The 23142-nt window shown below is 53.3% G+C and overlaps 1 protein-coding gene across 2 annotated transcripts in view; it reads left to right on the top strand.

Moving 5' to 3' along the window:
- SYNE3 (spectrin repeat containing nuclear envelope family member 3) overlaps positions 1-22817 on the top strand; it is an 89843-nt gene extending 67026 nt beyond the window's left edge. The window contains exons 11-18 of one of the 2 annotated variants that reach the window (XM_045901473.2): positions 804-938; positions 3735-3896; positions 4034-4206; positions 4659-4788; positions 6382-6540; positions 9640-9789; positions 10675-10713; positions 20411-22817. In XM_045901473.2, the coding sequence (XP_045757429.2) occupies positions 804-938; positions 3735-3896; positions 4034-4206; positions 4659-4788; positions 6382-6540; positions 9640-9789; positions 10675-10713; positions 20411-20617 (1155 nt within the window). In that variant the 3' untranslated portion in view covers positions 20618-22817. Of the gene's footprint in view, positions 1-803; positions 939-3734; positions 3897-4033; positions 4207-4658; positions 4789-6381; positions 6541-9639; positions 9790-10674; positions 10714-20410 lie in introns of those variants that run through there. The other variant, XR_010405306.1, reaches the window with a different exon arrangement.
- Positions 22818-23142: the final 325 nt, after the last annotated feature.

Genomic DNA, 23142 nt, shown 5'->3' with positions numbered 1-23142 from the left:
AAGTCTAACATGTGTATTCATTTTTCTTTAAATTGCTTTGCTAAGTGTTCCTCATGAGTACAGAGGTCCAGTTAAATAATCGGATTTTGAAAGTAAGAATAAATGTTTTAAAACACATGCAGACTGCACACAGGCTGACTGTTGATAATTATCGGCTTGATAAGGAGTTGCAAGATTTTAAATGCGTGCGATACAATTATTTTAAAACTCCAGCATAGCTCATGCATACATTAAGAGGGTTCTTGGGAAGACATTAAAAATGGTGCATTCGGGGGCTTTGAAACTCAAGTTGGGGTGTGATTCTTCACAAAGAGAGGTGGTCATCAAGTAAGAGTTCAGATGGGAGTTTGCTCCCCAGAGATGCCTTCCAGGCTGGTGTCCCAGAATTTTTTTTTTTTTTTTTAAGATTTTGTTTATTTATTTGACAGAACGAGAGAGAGACAGCTCGAGCAGGGGGAGTGGCAGGCAGAGGGAGAGGGAGAAGCAGACTCTCCGGTGAGCAGAGAGCATGACGTAGGGCTTGATCCCAGGACCCTGGGATCATGACCTGAGCCAAAGGCAGACACTTAACAGACTGAGCCACCCAGGCGCCCCGTCCCAGAATATTTTTGTCTCCTTTTAAAAATCTCACCAGCTCTGAGAGGAGGCCCATCAGATGGCCATATGGTGCAGCTCTCGGGGTGGGGTAGCCCCATCATGCCAGGACCCTCCCAAGCTCCCCCCACTCAGAGGCGGCCCCCACCCTGATCAGCTCCCATGACAAGAGGCAAACAGGACAGCCACACTTGCTGCTTTTCCTGCAGGGGCTGCAGGAAGAGGCGCTGGACCTGGGGGCACAGATGGAGGCCATGAGGCCTCTCGTCCAAGGGAACCCCGGCCACCAGCACAAAATGGACCAGATTTCTACCGACTACCAGGCCCTGCAGAGGTCTCTGGAGGTAAACCTGGGCACCTGGGATCCTACACTCCAGGGGTCTTTCTCTGCCTTTTCTTCCTTTTCCCTTCAAACCTTTCCATTTTTCTTTTTCCCTTCCTTTCTTCTCTTCCTCATTCATTCAGCAGATGATTATTGAGCGCCTCCTGTATGCCAGGCAGTGTTCTGGGCGCCAGCCAGACAGCCAAAGCCCCTGCTCCCTGGGGGGTTATATTCTAGTGGGTAGATGGACCATGAGTCAGCAAAACAGCAGGTTCAGATACAAATCCAGGCGTGCCAGGAGGCCAAGGAACAGAACAGGCTGCTCTGCTCCCCACAGCAGCCCTGGGGTGCAGTGGGCATTGGCTGTGTTAAGGGCAACTGAACGTTGTACGGCGGCTGCGTGGAGCCTCCTCTGCAGTGCCCTCTAGCGGCCGCCTGGGGCTCCGTGGGGTACGCACATTTCTGATGGCCCCTTGAGCCCTGGGAATGGAATGGGGTGCAGGCTTCTTCAAAACTGGCCTGAGGACAAGTTTCAGCGGCTGATTCAGATGGGGGCCTGGGTCTGCCTTTGTCACGAGTACCCTGGGGATTGTGGAGCTGGCTGTCAGGCAGCCATGCCTCAAGAGAACTTGGTCTAAGGTGGGCTTCTCCACTCTACCGGACCCAGCCTATTTTAATAACAAATGTTCCCAACATCCCATGCCATCCCGAAACTCAGAGAGAGTATAAGTGACCCACACAATTTAAGAATGGCATGTAATGCCCTTCCTGTAATAGGAAAGAAAAAGGGCAAGTTAGAATAAAATGCTTGTCTTTCATGTAAGCGCTGAAGGTGGTCACAGGAAGATGCGCCCCGCCTGGGTGACAGCCGAAATGCCTCTACTTTATGAGATTCTCTGAAAATGTGAACAACCTTTGGTGAAGTTTCAGTCACACCAAAGCACAGTCTTCCATCAGTTGACGAAATAGAGGCATTCCTGGAAAAATCAGCGTGTTTATTAGAACTGCAGAAACCTCTGTGTTTGTCCCTCATCTGGGGAAAGTGTCCGAGCTCGGGTCATGATGGGCAGGGTTTTCAGCACTGTGGATTCAGGCAGGGCACGAGGAAACCTTGCAGGCCGTGGGGCAGCAGGATGGCAACACCTGTCGCTCTTACTGTATCTGCAGGTGTCATCCCTGCCCCATCACTGTCACAACAATCAAACCCCCCTCCCCCTCCGCCCCGCCCCATGAGCTTCCAGGAAACACGGCTTCACCTGTAGATGCCCATTGATCTAAGTGATGCCTAAGGTCTAGATGAACTAATGCTGGCGGAATGCTGATACTCCAACGCTCTCGTGGCTCTTCATTTATTGTCTACATACTTCTTCAAAGAAGTCGTGCCCCCCTTTTATTACTGTGGTACTCATGGCTTTTTAAATCTAATAAGTGCTAATAAGTCCTTCCCCCACAGCCCAGGTGATCCTCCTGTCTCCCCCTGGGGGGCACCTACCCCCCTAAGCGACCCGAGGCTATTGAAAGCATGGGGTCTGAGCTGGTGAGCAGGGGACAGGAGGGGTGGTGGTGGTGGCAACATTGTGGAGAAGTGGAGTCTTAGGTGACTCTTCAGGCTCTGGTCACTGGTTTGTTGCAGGAAGATGGGATGCACTGTCTCTGCATCCCCAGCTCTAGTGGGCCTGGCGTCCAATGGTGTCAGCCAGCATCTGGAATGCAGGAGGGCAGGGCCCATGATGGCCACTGCCAGGGATCACAGGAGACCCTGGGGTCTGAGTGCTCTGCAGTGGGCTGAGAGGGAGGGCTCAGAGGGCCCCAGGTTGGGTGACCAGGAGGACAGGGGCCCTCCTTCCCTGAAGACAGAAGAACAAGGCCCCAGCCTCAGAGAGCTGAGAGTGGCTGACCCAGAGGAGGCAGGGGGGGGAAGCAAGACCATTTTCAAAAATTATCAGAGTATAATCAGATATAGAAAAGCAAACATCTAAGTGTGTAGTTTGATGAATTTTTTAAAACTGCCCACATTACCAGTACCCAGATCACGACACAGAATCACAGAATAAGAGTGGCTTCATCCAGCCCCCAAAGCCCCTCATGCCCCCCACGGTCACTGCCCACCACTCCTGGCACCTGACTTTCAACTTGGAACGCCATGGATTGGGTTTGCCTGATTTTATACGTTATTTTCATTGAATCAGAAACGTTTTCTTTTGTCTCTGGCTTCTAGCTGTCCACTCATTCATAATGTATTAGATTGTTGCGTAGATTGCTCATTCATGCTGCTGTAAAATATTCCACTGCCTGAAGCGACCTCAACATACGTATCCATACTTCTGTTGATGGCCACTTGGGTAGTTTCCAGTTTGGGGCTATCAGAAGCAACACCACATGCATGCCTTTTGGTGAAAATATATTTGTATCTGTTATGTAGACACCCAGGGTGAAACGGTTGGGTCATAGGGATGCCTGTGTTCAGTTGTAGTAGATACTGACCTAGGGTTTCCCCCAGTGGGGTATGACTGATACCCACACTAGCGGTGGGCAGGAGCTCCGATTGCCCACACCCTCATCCAGACATGGTACCGTCTATAAAAGTTAAGACAGGCTTAGAGATACTTTAAACCAGAGTTGGTTTTTCCAGAATAAATTCCCTGTCCTGGGCAGAAGGGAGGACTCACCTCTTGTGTTCCTGCTGGGTGGGGAGCCCTGGCGGGGGCGGGCATCTTGCCCCAGGGCAGGTCCGGGGGTCCTGCAGAATGGAGGGGCCCGGAGTCCCAGTGGCCGCCAGCGCTCAGAGCGCCCTGGGCCCCCCGGGGCTGTGCTACAGGATCTCACGGACAGGAGCCAGCAGAGTGTGCGGGAACACTGCACCTTCCACCACGAGCTGCTGGAGCTGCGACAGTGGATTGCCATGGTCACTCAGAAGCTGGAATCACACCAGGAGGATGCGGGCCCATGGGACGCCCAGTCCCAAGAGGTCAAAGTCGAGGTAAGGTGGCTGTCCCAGTTCCCTCACTTGCCTCCCAGAAGGCAGGTTGGGAGGCCAAAGATTCCACACGGGGGAGCAGAGACCCCTGCCCCGAGAGCTCACTGTGGGGGCTGCGTGTTCGCATGTGTGTCCTTTAGAGGCTGCTGGCTGAATTCCCGGAGAAGGAGGCCCAGCTGCCCCTGGTCGAAGCGCACGGCCAGCTGGTGATGAAGAAGTCTTCTCCAGAAGGGGCTGCCGTGATCCAGGAGGAGCTAGAGGAGCTGATGGAGTCGTGGCAGGCCCTGAGGCAGCTGGAGGAAAGCCTGCTGATGTGAGGGGGTCCCCGGCTCTGAGCCTGGTCTCAGGCAACACCCCCTTTCCATGCAGGGGAGAGCTCAGTGGTGCCCTTAGAACAGGAGGCTGGGGTTCGGCTGGGTGCCGAGCATGGCGCCAGGTGCCTCCGTGCATCTCCGCTCTGGCCCAAGGACAGTTCTAGTGGGAGCAGTAGAAGCCGGGGAGCGCCCCAGCGGGGCGGCGGTGGGGGGTGAGCCTCCAGCCCGTGCTGGCTTGGGCCTCGCCTGCATCGATGGGTATAGGCACTTTAATGACAGCATAAGGTGGGTCTCCAGTGGGAAACTGGGAATGCACGTGCCTGGGGAACGTTCTGACAAACCTGAAGGATAGTCGACCCGAAAGATCGGCTCCTGCCACGTGATGCCCCGGTGACCTGGTGAGTCCCCATTGCATCACCGCAGTGACTGGGCCGTTCGTTCGTCTCTTCAGCCTCATCAGAAACCGGCAGCTGCAAAAGACGGAAGTGGATTCAGGGAAGAAAATGATTTTCACCAACAACATCCCAAAGGCTGGGTTTCTCATCGATCCCATGGATCCTGTTTCCAGGCGTCCCCGTCAGGTGCGTCTGCCTAGTGGGGCTCCCTGGGCCCTGGGAGGCTGGGGCCGGAGTCAGGGATGCGGGGGGTGGTCTTCAACAAAGCCCCCTCCCCTCCAGGGGCCACACGCTCAGCTCAGGACTCGGCCACGTCCCATCCTGGGTGAACCTGTCCCTGCTCCTTGTGCCACGGCACAGAGGGACCCGGAGACCCCAGACCCAGGCCACAGGGAAGGTCAGAAGCGTCCCTCGGGCAGACAGGTCCTCACCCCTCGGAGAAGACGTAGCCAGCCGGCCCTACAGGGCTGAGAGCGTCATGCAGGCTGGGTCCCTTTTTTGTGCCATAAGCTGTATTTTGTCCAAAAGATCTAGCCTAATGACCTAGTGTCGTCCATCCCTTCTCTTGACGGCTTTTAAAACAAGGAACCGCATTGAAAAGACGTTCCCTCCTCGTTCTTCAGAAGCCACACGCCAGCTCTCAGTCTCCCCTGTATTCTTGTACTGCCCCTTCCCGAGTCACCTGCGGAGCGTGGCTGTCCCCGGAGGCCTGCGCTCGGGGCCGGGGCCAGCTGTGGGCGAAGCGGAGGCGCTTCTGACCCGCAGGAACGCAGACCCCAGGGCAGAGCCTCTTAACACTGCAGTGTGCTCCCCGCGTAGGAAAACGCAGATCCTGCTTCGGCAGGGCCCAGGACTCTGCATTTCTTGAAGCTGGAGGGGGACGCCCGGGCTGCTAGGCCTCGGAGCGCATTTTGAGGAGCGAGGAAGTGGGAACCACAGGCAGTTAAGTAAGGGCAGTGGGCTGGGGCAGAGGGCAGAAGCTGTAGGAGCTGATGCAGAGAGACAGGGACCCAGCTCAGAGACAGCAAAGGCCTCCTGGGAAAATGTAGGGGAATCCTCATGGCCCAGCGGGAGTCCGGGAGAGGAGAGGAGGGGTGTGTCCCATGCAGAGGAGACGGTGTGAGACACACAGAGGGAGAGAGCACAAGTGCCAGGGGTCAAGAGGTGTCTGGGGCTCGGGCTCCAGGGGTGGGGGTGTTGGCGGGAAGGTGGTTGGCGGCATGGGGTCCAGCAGAGCCAGGACTGAGGCTCTCAGAGGGCCACACCGACAGCCTTGCTGGACGGGCTTGCATTTTAGACGGCTCCCTCTGGCTGCAGAGCCCGGAGAGGGACAGGTTTGTGCAAGGGTGACCACCGTTATAGCCATCCTGGCAAGGAATGGTGGTGGCTGCCACTAGGAGACAGCAGGTGACCACGATGACCCACTGTCACAGCTCCAGCAGCTCGGGGCTGAAAGTGCAGTGATCCTGCGCGGTCTGCGGGCACCCATCCACGAGGTCCTGCGGCACAGCCCCGGGGGGCCCAGGGCGCCCTGAGCACCAGCCCACACTGACCCCCTGGGCCACCCCAACCCCACAGGACCCCCGGACCTGAATCAGAATTAAACTCCTAACGTGGCCACACTGAATGGAGAGACGTGCCCCCTCCCACCCAGGCCTCTCTCCTTACCTTTGGGCATCCTCATCCCCACCCTCTGCCTCAGAGGAGACCCCCAGGATGCGGGCCCAGGGGGCTGTTTCACCTCTGATGCATTGGTCGTGCTGCTGCGTGTTCCTTCAGGCAAACCCGCTCCAGGAAGACGGCAGCCATGAAGGTTTCTCCCAGCTCCTGAGGGACTTCGAGCTGTGGTTAGAGGTGGAAAATGCCAAGCTGGTTAGAATCATCGCGATGAGAACGGCCACCGCCAAGGATCTGAAGACCAGGGAAACAAAGCTACAGGTTTGTTCCCACGGAAAGGCCCTCTGTCCACAGGGTTTGCCCCCGTGGATGTGTTTGCCACCAGGGAGTTCTTCAAAAAAAAAAAGAGCACACACATGGCTTGTGAGCCATTTTTACTTGTGTATAAATAACAGTTCTTAAACTTTTTTGGTTCACGTATTTTAGAAGAACCATTCGTTCATTCAGCCTATGTCTGTATTTCCCCAACTTGGAAAATATCACTACTAATCACGACTCTGAAATCAGTTAGCTGTTGCTGTGTAACAAATCATCCCAACCATTTGTGACTTCAGACAGCACATGCTCATTTAACTCATGATTCAGAAGCATGGGCTTCTAGGCTAGGCCCATCGGGGCAATGCTTCTGGTTTTGTGGGGCTCCCTGATTGCTGTCAGTTATAGGTTGGCTGGGTGGCTCTACTCTGGGGGTTGGCAGGCTGCTGGAGATGAGCATGAGATGGACCACACATCTCTTCTCCTCTTGTGGGGCAGCCCAGGCTTCTAGTAGCAGAGGCATTGTCCAAGGGCGAGTGGGAGCACCCAAGGCTTCTGGGGCCTAGAGTAGGAACTGCCGCATTACCTGCCCTGTATTCTGTTGGACAAAGAAAATCACAAGGCCAAGCCAGATTCATGCGGAGGGAAAACAGACTCCACCTCTTGAAGGGAAGGACTCGAGGTCATAGTACAAAGGGAATGGATATGGCGGGGGGAGGTGGGATGGGAGCATCGTTGTCATTTTTGCCATCCTTCTACCACCAGTCTTCTTTCTACTCCACTCCCACATCTAAATAGTCCCCCACCCCTCCTGGATTCCACCTCCTGGGTGTGTTTTGTTCTGCACCCTCTTGCTACCACTATGTTAATCTAGGTACTTACCATTTCTAACCTTGATTTATGGCAGTAGGTTCTCAGCTGGCCTCCTTCCTTCCTTTTGGGCCCCCATCCAGGTCACAGCTCAATTCTGCAGCCAGAGTGACCTTCAGCATCATAAATCTGGCTTTGTTCTTCCCTTGACGAGAACCTTTCAGTATAGAGTCCAACCCCACCCCCACCTTAAGCATATCACATGAGGTCATTCTCAACCAAGCCCCAGCCTACCTCTCTTTTTCCTAATTTCTCAGCAGTTCTACTATGATATGTTAGGGTTTGGATTTCTTTTCAGTTCTCTTATTTGGAATTCACCTGGATTCTGGAATCTGTGGTCTAGAGTCTTTCTGGAAAATTCTCTGATACTTTCTTAACTTATTGCCTCTTAACATATCGCCTTGTTTCCCTTCCCCTCTCCTTCTGTGTTGCTGCTGAAACATGGTATTCCTTCTCACTGTGGGTTCTATGTCTCCTCCCTTCTCTTGTGTCTTGTTCATCCTCCAGTCTCTTCCTGTTGCATTCTGGAGAGTTTTTCTACCCTACCTTCCGGTTTACTAATTCTCTCTTTAGCTGTGTCTCATTCACTATTACACATGTCTGTTATGCCTTCAACTATTGATACTATATTCCCCAGTTCTAGAATTTCTACCCAGTTCTCTTGAAATACCACTCTGTCACTTTTCGTAGCTTCCAGATCCCTGCTGAACTTTTTAAGCCTGGCTTTTAATTCTTTGAGCCTAGTAAAGAGACCTGTTTTACCGAGTGTGTCTAATAACGAGTGTGTCTAATAATTCTAATATCTTAAGTCATTTTAGGAACGTTTTTTCTGCGTGTTGTTTCTGCCTGTTCTTGTTGTCGGTGTCTTGCATGTATGGGGCTGCCTTTTTTTTTTTTTAAAGATTTATTTATTTATTTGAGAGAGCGAGAATGAGAGAGAGTACATGAGAGGGGAGAGGGTCAGAGGGAGAAGCAGGCTCCTCGCTGAGCAGGGAGCCCGATGCGGGACTCGATCCCGGGACTCCAGGATCATGACCTGAGCCGAAGGCAGTTGCTTTAACCAACTGAGCCACCCAGGCGCCCTGGGGCTGCTTTGATTATGTGTGATAGAGGTATTATGGGGGTCATTTGAGGTTGAGGATCATCTCTTCTCCAGAGGGGATTTTGTTTGTGGCTTCCAGGCAAGGAGGGCTTTCTTGTTCTGAAGCCAGGGAATCGAAGTTCAATGTTGGAGGCTCCCTGCGCTCCTGGTGACTTGGAGTGGGCTTCGGTCCACACAGGGTGTGAGTTTATTTCGGATTCACCTTTAGGAGCCTCAGCCACAGGGGGAGCAGGTTATGAGAGTCTCCACCCCTACAGAGCCCAGACCTTGACCTTTGTCTCCATAGCCCCATGAGGCTGCCAAAAGCATGATCTGTTTCACAAATGTTTCTTCCAGAACGGCAGGTGTCCTGCAGGCAAAAGCAGGCCTGAACACTGGGCTTACTTCTCTGGGCTTCATCACTTCCCAGATTTTAGCCTGATGTGCCTCGCCCTCTTGCCAACTCTTTGATGCCTTTTAAGTGTTTTTAATACTTTGTCCTCTCGAGAGGTTTGGTCCAATCACCTAGGGGATTATGAGCAGGGAGTCCTTCCCGCAGACCTCCTACCTCACATTTGGCCACGACTCATTTCTCGCCATCACTGCCCAACTCCAGCCGTATCAGAGACGACTTGCAATTGCCCCAGGTTAAGCCTCCTTACTCTTGTACAGCTCTCATTCTAGTGGGTTCTGAGAAGCTAAGCAAACTGCCCGTATCACACTACGAGCAGGATGGGGTGAAAGCAGGGCTACAAAGCCAGAATTTAGACCCATGCACTCCGATTTAGAGCCCCACTCTTACCCCCACATCACTACGGCTCAGGAGTCCTGAAGATAATCTGCCCAATCCCAATAGCACATGCCCAGGCTTAACCATGCCAACAGAAAAGTCATAGCTTTTTATAATGATGGCAACTCTTATGTCAAGCCCTCCAGAGGACTTGGTTCTAGAACATCAGAGATGGAAGTGACCGTGGAGGTCATTCTGTATTGTTCCAGAAAGCGACTGCCCGTGGATTTGCACGATGGGATTCTCACTTTACAGGCTCTGCCAGCCTCCTCTCAAGTGAAATTTGACAGGCTCCTGCTGACCGTCCCGGTGGGGCCGTCTGGGCCATCTGGAGGGCACATGTGACACTGCTTTTCCCCCACAGGAGCTGGAGGCTCGGGTGCCAGAAGGTCAGCATCTCTTCGAGAACCTCCTCCATCTCGGGCCAGCAAGGGGGACCTCCAACGAGCTGGAGGACTTGCGTTACCAGTGGATGCTGTACAAGTCCAAGCTCAAGGACTCTGGCTACCTGCTGGTAGGTGCTAAGGAAGCGCGGGCCCCAGGCCCCGGGGATGGGACTCCGGCTGAGCCCAGGTTCATGTGGGGAGACAGAGCTGGGCCATGCTCACGGGTCCTAGTGCTTGGCTTTAAGATGTCACGTGGCCGTCCTGCCACCCCATGTGGCTGGCGCTCCAGGAACGATGGCAGGAGCCGTCCCGGTTAATGTTTCAGGAGCGCTTTGCTGCCTTCTGAGCTGAAACCTTCAGGACCCCATTCAGTCCTGTCTCCAGTCTCCAAAGGGCTGGCGGGGGGGTGGTGATGGCTGAGACTCTGAGAATTGGAACTCCTGGAGTCATGGAGCTGGGAAGCAGCAAAGCCAGCATTCAGAATGCCCCGCTGGGGAAGGCGTGATAGAGGGGAGCATGGCCCTGGGGTCCCCGTGTCCCTTTGCACAAAACAATAGTAATAGTCATGAGAGCCTTTATGAAGTGCGATGTCCTCGTAACAGCCCTATAAAGGAGATGCTGTTGTTATTCCCCGAGAAGCGACGGGGAAACTGAGGCACAAGGGTTAGCCCCAGATGGGGGGCCGTTGAGATGGCCTCCCCAGACGCCAAGCTTTGGCGCTCCAGCTCCGCGGTCCCTGCAACAGCCATGCTGGCCACTAGGTGTCAGTGCAGCCCCGGCCTGGTGGCCGCCCGCCCAGGCCTTCCCAGACGGAATCCCACCTGGGCCTGAAGTGCGTTAAAAAGCTCATTAAATCGAATCACCTGCTGGTTCAGCCTATCCAGATGACCAGAAGTTTTAAAGAAACACTCCCCTGACAGAATGAATATTCCATTACAGGCTCTGTTGGGATTTGAGTTTCACTCACTTAACGTCTTTTTTTCCCCTTTTCCTCTCCTTCCCGAAAATAACAGACACAGAGTTCTCCAGGGGAGCCGACTGGATTCCAGAAGGTACCGTGTCTGCCATCTGCTGCACACGCTAGAGGGCAGGGCGTCTGGAGGCTGGTAGGCCTGCGATGCTGAAGCCAGATTCCTGGGCTTTCTGGAAGGTTCCATGAGGTCCGAGGCACATTTTATGGGCAGTGAGTTCTGGGCTGCCCTGTGCTGGGCCCCGGGGCCCTTGGGAAGCCCCAGGAGGGTGCAGAATGTACTCAGCTGTGACACTCCCATGATAGAGGAGGGACCCTGGAGTTTTTCATGCAAAACCAGGACACGGTGGGGAATGGACGGTTATGTGGTGACAATGGGTGTACACCAGGACTGTCCCAGGAAACCCGGACCATTCCGGGCACACTGGATCGTGCGGCCCCCTGAGTGGTGACGGGCGTCTGGGGCATGGCGGCGGGGGGGACAGAAGAGGAAGAGGGAGTTGTGCCTTTCCTGTCCTACCAGCAGGTGTTTGCACTCGGGCCCGCTGAGAAGTGCTCAGAGCCACTCCCGTGGTGCTTGCAGGCCAAAGCAGTCACGGTAACAGCATTAATAATGCTAATGAGTAACAATTATTATTACTCGAGATGCCAGGTAGTGCCCGTCCACTCTGTGCCAGGAACCGTGCTAAATCATGGTCAGGGCATCTCATTTAACTGTCCCATCAACGCTCAAGAGGTGTTACTCCCTCCGCTTAAGCACGAGGAAACGGAGCCACGACAGGATTGGAATCCCTCGTTCGGCCCAGGCGTGCGGCTTCTGGGTGGTCTCTGGCCTCTGGCTCCAGAGCCCACATCTTGACTTTCCACACTGTGCCTTGGAGACGGCATCCTGGGGGCCTGGGGGGTATCCCTGCCTCAGGGAAAACCCAGTGTAAGTTGAAGTCACCTTTTCCAAGAGAACACACTTGTTTCCTTGCCAAGCCCTGGCCCGTAAGGAAGTGAGCCTTCGGCGTGCTCTGCTCCAAAGAGCTCTGGGTTCCTCAAGATCCCTAATGCCATGGAATCTGTTTCCAGGTGCTTTGCACACCAGGATTTCTTCTTGGTCTCCAGCTGGGGTTCACGTCTCACATCTGCAGGGCAGTGGGTGTCCCCTGGACTGGGTGGGGCCGTCACAAGACCAACGCTATGCTTTGGACCCGGCGTCAACTAGCCTTGTGGCTTTGGGCAAGTTGCTTTGCCTCTCGGGGCTTACGTTCCCCATCTGGAAAATGGAATTATCAATGCTGACTTTCCTTCCTTCATGTATGAATGTGGAAGATCATGTGAACGGTTGTTTGTAGAATTCTTCAGAGAGACTAGAGGCCTGGTTTTCCCCCCAATTTAGAATAACACAGAGCCTCCCCCAAGAAATGGGGAAGAGCATCAGGAAGGATGGGGTGGGTCCCACAGTCTAGCCTCGTGGCTCCTGGTGGCCTCCACACTTTAAGCCCCTCCCTGGGGAGCCCCCATCTGATCTGGAGCTCCTGGGTGGAATCAGTGGGAGTCATGTCTGGGTCCCCTGATGCCTTGCACACGGTGAGTGCTCACTGAATGTTTCACATGGCTGGGGGCACCAGGCCTCTAGAGCAGGCTCAGTTTCCTGGCAGCCTGTGATTGGCTGAATGTGGAGTGTCCACAGCCTTGTGTTCATTTGCTGTCTGTCATTCATTCATTCATTCACTCATTCCACAAGGATTTACTGAGCACCGACTTTGTGCCAAGCACTGATTCGGGCACTTGGGATCCATCAGTGAGCACAAGAGCAGAGACCCACCCCAGTGGACTGCGTGTCCCAGCTGGGTGGAGGGTGCCTGGGAGGAAGGGTTCACACGTCTAGCTGGTGGTGCTCCGCACAGCGGTGTGTCTCTGGGGCAGGGGCCCCAAAGGGCAACGGCGGATTCGGGTCTTTATAACAGGTGTTGTCTTATCCGTGACCAGCAGAGGTTGGGCACAGTTTTGTAGGGTCTGGAAAACAGGCAGGTTCTACATGGCTAAGAAAAAATGTGCTTATTCGGGCTCTGGGTAAAATAATTGGGTGTGTGAAAATTTGAGTTCGGTGCTTGCTGGCTGGCTTTTGTGAAGCCTGCTGCAGAGAAGTAAGCAGCCTACAAGCCAGTGTGCAGAGGCCATCTTGGGATCACTTATGTGACAGCTTAAGCACAGATTTCTGGGTCCCACCCCGGGTGTTTGATTCACTGGCGCTGAGTCTCTACTCTGAGAGAACCACAGCTCCACGCCCTGGATCTGAATCTAGGACCCACCGTTAGTGTGTGTTCCTGTTGACGAATCCCTCAGCCCGTTTTGCACAGAACAGAATGAGGGTCCACCGAGCTAAGAGGAGGCAGAGTTCTTGTAACAACTGCGCCCAGTAGGTTCTTAATTGCCATGTAAATGAGGCCCCAAAGACTTCTTTGGACACCGCACCTGCTTATCTTTCTGCAAACCAAGGGAGCAGTGACGCTTCTGAGGGTGGGGGGATTCTTCCCTTCGGTTTGGTTCTTGTGGTCGGTGTGTGGGCATGTGCGTGCGTGCACTATGCACAAACACACACACACGCACGCACGCAGGCCTGACAGGCAGAAAACAGACTCTGTCTTCAGGCGTTGTAATCTTGCCAACCTAAAAACATTTCATATGTGATTTTTAATCCAAAAGAAAGAAAAAAAACCTGCCCCAAAGCTAATTATTTATGAGCAGTTGGTTCTCCACACTTTTTTTCTTTCTCTGCGTGCACCGAGTCATTGAAAGCTCCAGCGACGTCAATGGCTTCAGCCTGCTTGTTTGTATAAACACAATAATTAAGATTTATTAAATTTGCAGCTTCCTACACACTTGCCAGCTCAATGCCACCGGATCCGCGTGCCTGCAGCCTTCAGACACATGAAATGTAATTGCTTTTTAAATTGCAACTGGGCCGCGAGTCGCCTGAATTTCTGCATTGGCCCCGGGGAAGTGGGGTGCAGTCCTTCTTGTGACAAACTTTGCGTTGAAGAGCAGATTTGCAAGGGTTTCTGGTGGCTTGGGTCAGCTGGAGCAGGGCCAGTGCCCCGTTTTGCAGGAGTGGAGAGCAAACGCCTCCCGTGCACGCTGTGGACCCTGGTGCAGCCCCAGATGCTGAGCGACCCAAAGTTGCATTTTATTTCCTTGATCATATTGTGTAGGTCTTAAGACTAGTGAGTTTTCACATTTTCACATTTCTGGAATTTGGGCGACTTACTATGGTCTACTCCTCTCAGCGAGGATTTGGGCTTGCTTCCCTCCGCCACCCAGGACGCTCTCCACCTGAGATTTCTCTAAATGGAAAATCTTTGCTTGCAGGTGGTGTCCTGTTTTGTTTTCCTTTGGCTCACACTGATTGTGTAAACTCAGGCACCCGGCCTCTGGGAGCTCCAGCCTATGGCTCACATTCGCAGGGAAGAAGAATTCCCCTCGCTTCACCCAGTGCCAAGATCATACCTCATATTTCCTTGCTTCCCCTTTCTGGGAGGTGGGATTACTCCTCGTTTCCCCTGAAAGGGAAGGCACGGCCCCTCGGTGCCCCAGCTTTAGGTGGAGTCTCTCGTCAGGTGCCCCATCTTGGTTGGTTCTGTCCTTCCTGAGTGGTTTGTAAAATAATGACACACCTCACAATTGGCATCCCAGATCAGATGAAAAACTCAGATACTAAATCTAAGGAAGCCTTTGTGAGTTCTCCATGTTAGATGGTAACTTTCTCTCTCGGTAAGTATGATTTTTTAAAAATCTCTCCTGTGTGCTATGCTGGAACACACACGTGCCTGGCCTTTGCCACTCAAAACCACCTTTTTTTTAGTGGGAGGAGCGTGGCCTCTTGGCCCCTTCTCCATATGTGACAAAGGGCCCAGTTCAGATGGGGACAGAGGAGATGTCACTTGGCTTTGTCCCCGTGTGATTCACTGTGCAACTTTGGGGGCTAAATTTGGCTCTTCCTTGGTCAAAGGGCTGGGCTTGGATGGGACCATGCAGTCTCTGACCTTGAAAAGGAGAGAGCCCCGGACGGGCCTCCACCCATGTGCTGTGTTATCCCAGGGCCCTGTCTGTCCATCCGTCCACCAAGCCCAGAAGCAACGAGCTACTGCCAATGTAGGAAAGAGTCTATGCTAACCCTTCGGACATCAAGTTTTTGAAACTTGTCTTTGACTTCAGAAATCCAGACAAGTTCATCTCTATGTGCTCTATTTCCTCAACCTCCCGTCACCCAGCCCACTTGCCTTCTGCGCCACCTACTCATCCCTCCCCCACCCAGCCCCTGGCAACAACGGATTGTTCTACTGTCTCCATAGTTATGTCTTTTCCAGACATCATAGAGTTGAAATCAGACAGTATGGAGCCTTCTCAGATTGGCTTCTTTCATTTGATAATATGCATTTAAGTTTCCTGCCTGGTTTTGGGGTTGCTTGATAGCTCATTTCTTTTTGTACCGAGTCATATTCTGTCGTACTAATATTCCACTTCTGGTCTTTTTTATAGACCTCTTTCCTCCATGCTGGATCCAGTCCAGGGTCACCCAGTGCATTCACTTTGTACATCTCTTTGGTTTCCTCTAGGCTAGAACTAGTCTTCCGTTTTTCTTGACCTTGACCTTGAGTCCAGGTCAGAGATTTTCTAGGATGTCCCTCAAGGCACATTTCCCTGGTATTTCCTTGTGATTGCAATCGGGCTGTGCATTTCTGGCAGGAATGTTGCAGAAGGGATGCTATGTTCTTGGCGCATCTTACTGGGAGACCCACGGTGTCGCTGTGGCCCCAACATCGCTGATGCTAAGTCTGACCGCGTGATTAAGGGGGTGCCTGCCAGCCTTCTCCCCCATACAGTGCTGTCCTTTCTTTTGTAATTAATAAGTCATCTCTGCGGCTGCGAGAGACACTGGACGTACAGCACCTCTTTCTTCAGTGGTTGTATCTATGGGGTTTTCTGCAGCCATCTGGGCAGTTCCTTCTGCTGCCGTGGCTTTGTTTCCTGACTCCAGGCCTCCCACTCTCTTGGGTCCATCTCTCCAGTCCAGGTCTCCTTTCTGACTTCAGTCCCAAAGGCCCACCCACCTGCTGGACATCTACTTGGGAGTCCCACAGACCCTCAGACTCAGCATGTCCAGAGATAGCCTCATTGTATTCCCCCCACCCAACCAAGCCCCAGTCCCCATATCAGTGAAAAACATCATGACCACCCACTTTCCCAAGCTGGATGCCTCCGGGTCATCCCAGACCCTCACCAACCTTGGTTCTGGTCCTAAGCTCAGAGCCTGGTCATGGATAGATCTCAGATGAGGAATGATGAAGGAAGGAAGGGAAGGGAAGGGAGCCATATGCCCGTACATCTGCTCCCAAATGAGGCTCGCATCCTTACTTGAGTAATGACAAAATCTCTCCTCACTCCGGTCGTCGATCCAGAGGTCCTTCCCACCAACTAACTAAACCACCTCCAAAAGGCCAGCTCAGATGATGTCATCTCCCATCTCTCTCCAAAACCAACTCAAGGTTCTGGAAAGATACAGTCTGTGGCCTGACCATCATGTGCAGAGCCACTCAGGAAGGAGATAAAATGAACCCAGCCCCACCCCAGCCACTGCCGTCCTGTCCCTGCGTGGAACTGTCCAGAACCCCTGAGGTCTCACGGGAAGTGAATCTGGGGCTGTAACTCGGTGCTTTGGCAGCGAGCAGTCAGTGAAGACATTATCACAGGCATGGCGAGCAGGCCCTGGCCCAGGAAACCCTGGCCACCCCAAGACTCACCGGCGCAGTTGGGGAAATGCAGTGGGCCCCAGACACGGCCCCCTTCTGAGGGAAACCCAGGGAGAGGAAGCCAGCCAGCATGTGGTGCCTTCAGGGACTGGAGAAATTGCTAGTGACGGCTTCGTGGTGGCCGTCTTGAATTGCCGGGCGAAAGCTGGCCCCTACCCGTCCCTCTTGGTGCTGGCCTGGAAGCATCTCTGTGGTGGTGAAACCCCACCCAGGAAAGCCCTGAAGGCCCCGGTGCTGACGCAGCGTGACTTCCACACTGGGGGCCCCAGCTCGGGGTGGGACCAGATTCAACAGATGTAGCCTGACTGACACCTCGGGCCTGGGGTGACTCTCGTTGTTGGTGTTGTGGCTGAGTTGTTTCTTGTGAGAACACCATGTGGGATGGTGGGCAGAGCCTGGGCGTGGAACGATGTGGTGAGGGAGGCTGTCTGTGTGACCTTGGCCTGGTTCCTTTCCCGTTGCCTCAGCTCCTTCCTCTGGGGAATGGGCGGGGCAGGGAGAACTGAAAGCTGCTGGACCTGGGGGCTGTGTCCAGGGTGTTCATCAATGGCAGAGCATCTGGACAGTGGGAAGAGCCACAGCCAGGGGTCAGCGAGGATCTGTGTGGTTACCCCATGGACACCAAGGGAGGAGCAGACAGTCAGACATGCAGGAAGGGAAGGACTCTTTCATTCCCTATTTCATTCATTCAGCACATATTTGTTGAGCAAATGAATGTGGACCCTGCCTCCGAAGAGTCAAGGGGACCATGGACTTTAATCAGTCATCCAAAGGGAAGGTATCAGGGCTGTGAAAATGTATAATGGGGCTAGTTTTTGGTTTACAGCAGGGGAGGTGCCCCTGAGGAAGCCACTCACAAGCTGAAACTAGAGTCATCAGTAGGAACTAATTAGGTGCATTGGGAAAAGGAGGGAGATTAGTATTCCAGACAGAAGGGATAGCCTGTGCAAAGGCCCAGTGGCGGGAGGACATGAGGGCCTTTGAGGGGACAAGAGATGGCATTTAAGGAAGGTGGTGCTTTTCTCTCTGATGGGCCTGAGGAGATTGGTGGTGCCTGATCCCTGGCACCACCAGGTAGAGGGGGAAGCTTGTGGGGCTGTAGGAGCAGCTTATCTGCCCCAGTATCCACCAGTTAGAGGAGGAAGGGAGTGAGCATTTACTGAGCATAGCATGCATTGTCTCATTTATCCTTCTAACTTTGGTAGGCAGGCATCATCCCTCCCTTTTCCCCAACACATGAAGGAACTGTGGCTCAGAGAGACTGAATGACCTGTCCTAGGTTATACAGCTAGGAAGTGCCAGAGCCAGGGTAGAACCCAGAACTTGATACCTTTTCTTTCCCCCCACGTCACCTTTCATCCAAGGTAGAAGATTAGGTCACATTTACTATGATAAACTCGTCTTGCCTGAACTCCTCAAAACTCTCGAGTCTCAGGTCTGTGTGAGATCTTGAAGGACTTCCAAGCATTTAGTTACCCTACCCTATTTCCTCCCCCCCACCATGTGCTGTCGACCCCCTGCTTCCATACCCTAAGGGATTGGGAGTGTATTGCTTCCAGAGGAAGCCCCTTCTCTTTCGGATAGTTCTAACTGGGTGGAACACAGGTAGTACTTTCTCTGGGGAAACTGAGGCACAGAGCAGCTCCAGATCTGGGAAGAGCTGAGATTGTCAACTTCTTTGTTGGCTTCTAGAAAGGTAGTTCATGCCTCTGTGTGTTTGTGTGTGTGTGTGTGTGTGTGTTTTCTAAACATCTGAGGGTCATTTTAAAATGTATCTCTTATTTCAAAGAGCATTTCAGAATTCAGGTCCCTCAAAGTGAAAATGTGAGCTCTAAGTGAACAGCCACTGGGAGTCTTTTGAAAAAAGACCACCCCTTGTCAACACTTGTCAATGCAAACACACTTAGGACCTTCAGAGATGTTTTCTCCAGAGGATCCTGGCCAAGGCACTGTTCCTCACTTAAATAAGCAGAATGCTAGCTCTGCGAATGCAGGTGTAAACAAACAGGACACTGTAAACAGATTTTGCATTTGGGAGACCATTAATTATAGGGTTTTAGTTTAGTGTAATGCCAGGCTAGCGTGGGCCTGCAGCATGTTGTTCTCTTTTCCTTTCTCCTGGGTGGGTCAGAGATTTGGAATCAGATAGAGTCAATTGACATGTCCAGGAGTCAAGTTAGAGTCCACACAGGCTGAGGCAACCGCACATGAACCAGGCAGGTGCCAGGGAACAGAGCACAGGCCAACTAGGTCTGACCCTGCCCGGCAGCTGTGGGAACTCATGCTCACTCAGCTGCTCAGGTGACTTACCTTCCCCCACTCCTAGAGTCCCTGCTGATACCAGTGCAGCCAGGAGGGCCTCTCCACCGTGTGGGTTGTAAGAAGTCTGGTTTTGCAAAATCAGTGTCGAAGGGCTTCGGTGAGTGAGAACACTTGAGGCTGGAGGCATAGGGTCAAGTGTTATCAACCTGGAGGAGATCGTTGGGGCAGGAGGTGAGGTGACTCAGGTGTGAGAGCTAGAGAGTCAGCAGTGCCCAGGTCAGAACCCCCCCAGGAACACCCCCATTCAGCCATGCTTCCTCATCACATCAGCACTGCCATTGCCATCATCATCCTCGCCATCATCATCACCTTATCACCATCACCACCACAACCATCGTCATCATCCTCACCATCATTACCATCACCACCACCATCATCACCTTCATATCACCATCACTGCCACCGTCCTCACCATCATCATCATTGTTATCCTCACCATCATAATCATCACCACCGCATTATCATCATCCTCACCATCCTCACCATCCTCACTATCATTGCCATCACCACCATCATCGTCACCATCATCATCATGCTATCACCATCACCACCACCATCATCACCTTCATCATCACCATCCTCATCACCATCCTCACCATCATCATTGTTATCCTCCTCACCATCACCACCACCACCATTATCATATCCACCATCATCACTACCACCGTCATCATCTTCACCATCACCATCCTCATCATCTTCACCATCACCATCACCACCACCATCATCATCCTCATGCTGTCACCATCACCACCACCACCATTATCATATCCACCATCATCACTACCACCATCATCATCTTCACCATCACCACCACCATCGTCACCTTCACCATCATCATTTTCCTCACCACCATCACCATCACTTGACTGTAGCTTTGGATTCCTGGAGGGTGACCCTTTGTTTCTTCAGGGGCCAAAAGATATATTCTACAATAATAGTCCTACTAATAAAAGCTTATATACTTTTAAATTGGTACATAAATATACTTTGAGTCTTCTCTACAGCCTGACAAATGGGGGTAGGTGTTTTATCCCCATCTTGCAGAGAAGGAAACGGCTCAGAGAGGTTATTGACTCTCCCAAGGTCACGTAGATACTGTGTGACAGAGTCTATGTTGGAACCTAGTCAGCCAGGTTCCTAAGAGGTAGGCCTCTGCCCTGCACCATGCTGTATTTTGGCCACGGGACCTCTACTTCCCTGAGTCCCCAGCTCTTGGGCCTGTACTCTTTGGCAGTGAGGACATCCCATGAGGCCACAACCCAACCAGTCCCTCTAGATTTTAGGAAATGTCTTTTGGCCACTTTCATGGATGTTGCCGCAAGGAAGTTCATTAGGCATTTGCACCTGCGTGCCTGGCCTTCGGGTGATATTGGTGGTGTTGACGGTGAAGGTAGTGATGAAGAAGGAGGAGAAAGTGATGCTGAAGAGCATGATGATAAACATGGTGGTACCTTTCATACCTTGAATGATTTGAGAAAACCGGAGATCTTTGTTTCAGGCAAAATTGACATTAGCCCCACTTCACAGTCAGGCAAACTGAGACCCGCGCGGTCAGACAGTCAGTCAGCCCAGGGACTCTGCTTGCCTAGCGTCCCCCTCGCCCTCCCCTCCCACTCAGGGCCCCTGCGCCCACTCACACCTGCCTTTGTTCTGCAGAGTCTGCGGTGGCCGGCGCGGTGGCGAGGACTCCGCTCCCTCTTCCCGAAGGTGTGCCGCGTGGCGCTCCCCCTGCAGCTCCTGTTCTTGCTCTTGCTGCTCTTCCTGCTGCCCGTCGGGGAGGACAGCCGCAGCTGCTCCATGGTCAACAACTTCGCCCGCTCCTTCAGGCTCATGCTCCGCTACAGCGGCCCGCCGCCCACCTGACCCCAGGCGGCCCCTCTCCATCCCTCCGCCCTGCCCAGCACTGCTTGGGGGCTGCGGAGGCAGGCGGCCGACGGACACTCTACTGACGTTCTCCAAAGAAAACCACTTTTTATACGGTGTCGTCTTAGTCTATTTATACAGAAGCTGTCCTGTGTGTGACTAGGGGATACTGGATAGAATTTTTATAGCCTCTGTATGTAGATGCTCAGTCTTTATCGTTTCATATATGATGTCTCTTTGTGGGGGGCGGATTCCTAGCACTTTGTGGGTCCAGTGGGATTGGGTGGCATTTTGCCTTGGTCTGCAGTCCCCCTCCTCCCCCGCCCTGAAAAGCAGGAGCAAATAACATGTCACTTATGGCCACCGCTTGCCCGGAAGCCAAGCCCCGAGCCCAGCTGTTAGTGAGAAGACCCCTGAGCTGCGGACGTGGAAGAGCCACGCAGGCCCTCCCTCGGCGCCCGGTTACTCTTGCTTTAGGCACAGTGAGGACAAAGGACAGCAGCTTAGACTCTGTGGGTTGGAAGCAGAAGCGGTGATTATCGAAGGCGGACCTGGTGACAGCACTGACAAGTGACAAGTGACAATAGAGTGGAAGGAAAAGAAGAGCTATAGCGAGCAGACCCAGAGCAATGAAACAGCACACAGCAGGGGGCTCCGTGGGCGGGGGGGGGCGGGAGCGTTAACCACAACCCCCCGCCCCCCCCCCAGCCTCCGATAGCACAGAGTGACAGTGGAGGTCCGCGGCCATGACACTGATCGGAAGGCACGCTGAGCTGGGGCCCCACGTGCTGTGTGCAAGGAGAAGGGAAGGAGAGTAACTTAGTCGCGGGAGTCTTCATGCAGAATGGGGAGCGCGCTGTGTGCAGCACCCCCAGGAAGATGCGTCCCTTCTGTTGCTCTCTGCTTTTTCACGGTCTGCGACTCAAGCCGAAGGGCCAGAAGGGGAGCAGCTGGGAGGCCAGGCACCAGGGATCGAGGGTCCAGGACAGAGATCAGAGATGGACCTTGGAGCTGAGCCTGTCTGCGGGGCTCTGCCTCTTCCTCCCCCGAGAAGGGACTTCAGAGAGAGGCGGGTCTTCTGGGCCCCGAGTGTCCCACACATGGCCTCACCAGGGGCCATGGCCCAGGTCGCCCCAAACCCCAAAGGAGGCTCCCTCTGGGCAGGGCAAGGCTGTTAATCTCCCTGCAGCCTCTAGGGAGGGGCCCTGTGCTGGGCCCTGAGGCCAGAAACATGTCCCTTCCTCCCCAGGGAATTTTGAATGGCTCCTAAGTGCATTATAACTGGATCGGGGTTTTCCTCAATCAACACCAAGTGTCCTTTCAGAAAACGCCTAGTGCCCATTCTTTACAAACTGATTTCGTCTGTAGGAGACCAAGACGGGGTCCTGCAGGCCTTTGGGGTCACAAAGTGCCCAGACCCAGAAAGGCCCTGTAAAGGGAGGGAAACGGAGGATCCAGGAGGGTCCTGACTGTCGGCACCAAGCCCCTCCCCACAGCACTCCCCCACACTCGGCTCCTCCCTCTCCAGCAGCCGAGGAGGGCCGGAACCCAGGCTTCCCTGAAACTCAGAGGAGCTGGACATTCACAGGCAGGGAAATGGTACTGCCCAGAGAGGTCTTGGTTCACACTCACACTTTTCTCCAGATACTAGGAAACCGAGCCACAAGACCATTCTCCAGGGACCACTGCCGTGGAAAATCAGGGCTGAGTGAGCCAAGGCCTTGGGCCCAGCTGGCCAAGCTCAGGTGCTCACTGGGCCGTGTGGGTCTGGTGCTGGAAGGTCAGACTATGGCAGGGCCTACGAGCAATCTCCATTCCCACGCTCCCACTTTGCAGGCAGGGAGGCTGAGGCCCAGAGAGGGGAGGAACTTAGCCATGGCCACACAGCGAGAGGCAGGAAGGCCAGACAGAGCCAGGCACCCCCACCCCCAGGCTCACTGTAGCGGGAACCCCCATGTCAGGAGCTCCATCAAGGAGCAGGTGCTGCAGGCGAAGGCTGCTGTGTCCCCTGTGGCCCACGTCGGGAAGGGGGGATCTGCACTGTGCAGGCTGTTGGCCGGGAGGGGCGGGAGTGGAGAATGTCTCTGCATATTTTTTAAACTTTGATAAGGAGGCCATAGAGCCTGCTTGTTTGCATAACTTTTTTAAAAGAGAATTGATATTTTCATTACTTTCCTATAAATACAGTTGTGAAATAATAGCTCACTTGCTGGTGCTTGTCAAGTGTAATCTCTTCTGCTTAAAGTGGATGCAGACAGTTATGATTTTTATGACTTTCCAGCTTCCTGAACAACAACCGCAAAGAGCTTTCAAGTGCCATTTGAGAAAGGTGACCCAGTGGGACCTTGTGTGTTTATTTTTCCTCTGTCCCTAGAGTGAGAGTCGTGGAAAGAAATGTGAATATCATGGCACAGCCCAGCTCTGTGTGTTTGTGTGTGTGTGTGTGTGTGTGAGACAGAAGGAAAGAGGGGGAGAAGGAAGAAGAGGAAGAGGGGGGAGTATGGGAGTGGGAAGCAGAGGGAGAG

Source organism: Mirounga angustirostris, unplaced genomic scaffold (genome assembly GCF_029215605.1).
Source record: "Mirounga angustirostris isolate CCGP_5_RB_7025 unplaced genomic scaffold, mMirAng1.0.hap1 SCAF_9, whole genome shotgun sequence".
Taxonomy (NCBI): Eukaryota; Metazoa; Chordata; class Mammalia; order Carnivora; family Phocidae; genus Mirounga; species Mirounga angustirostris.
The sequence above is the reverse complement of the archived record's forward strand: the minus strand, read 5'-3'. Positions and strand labels throughout refer to the sequence as shown.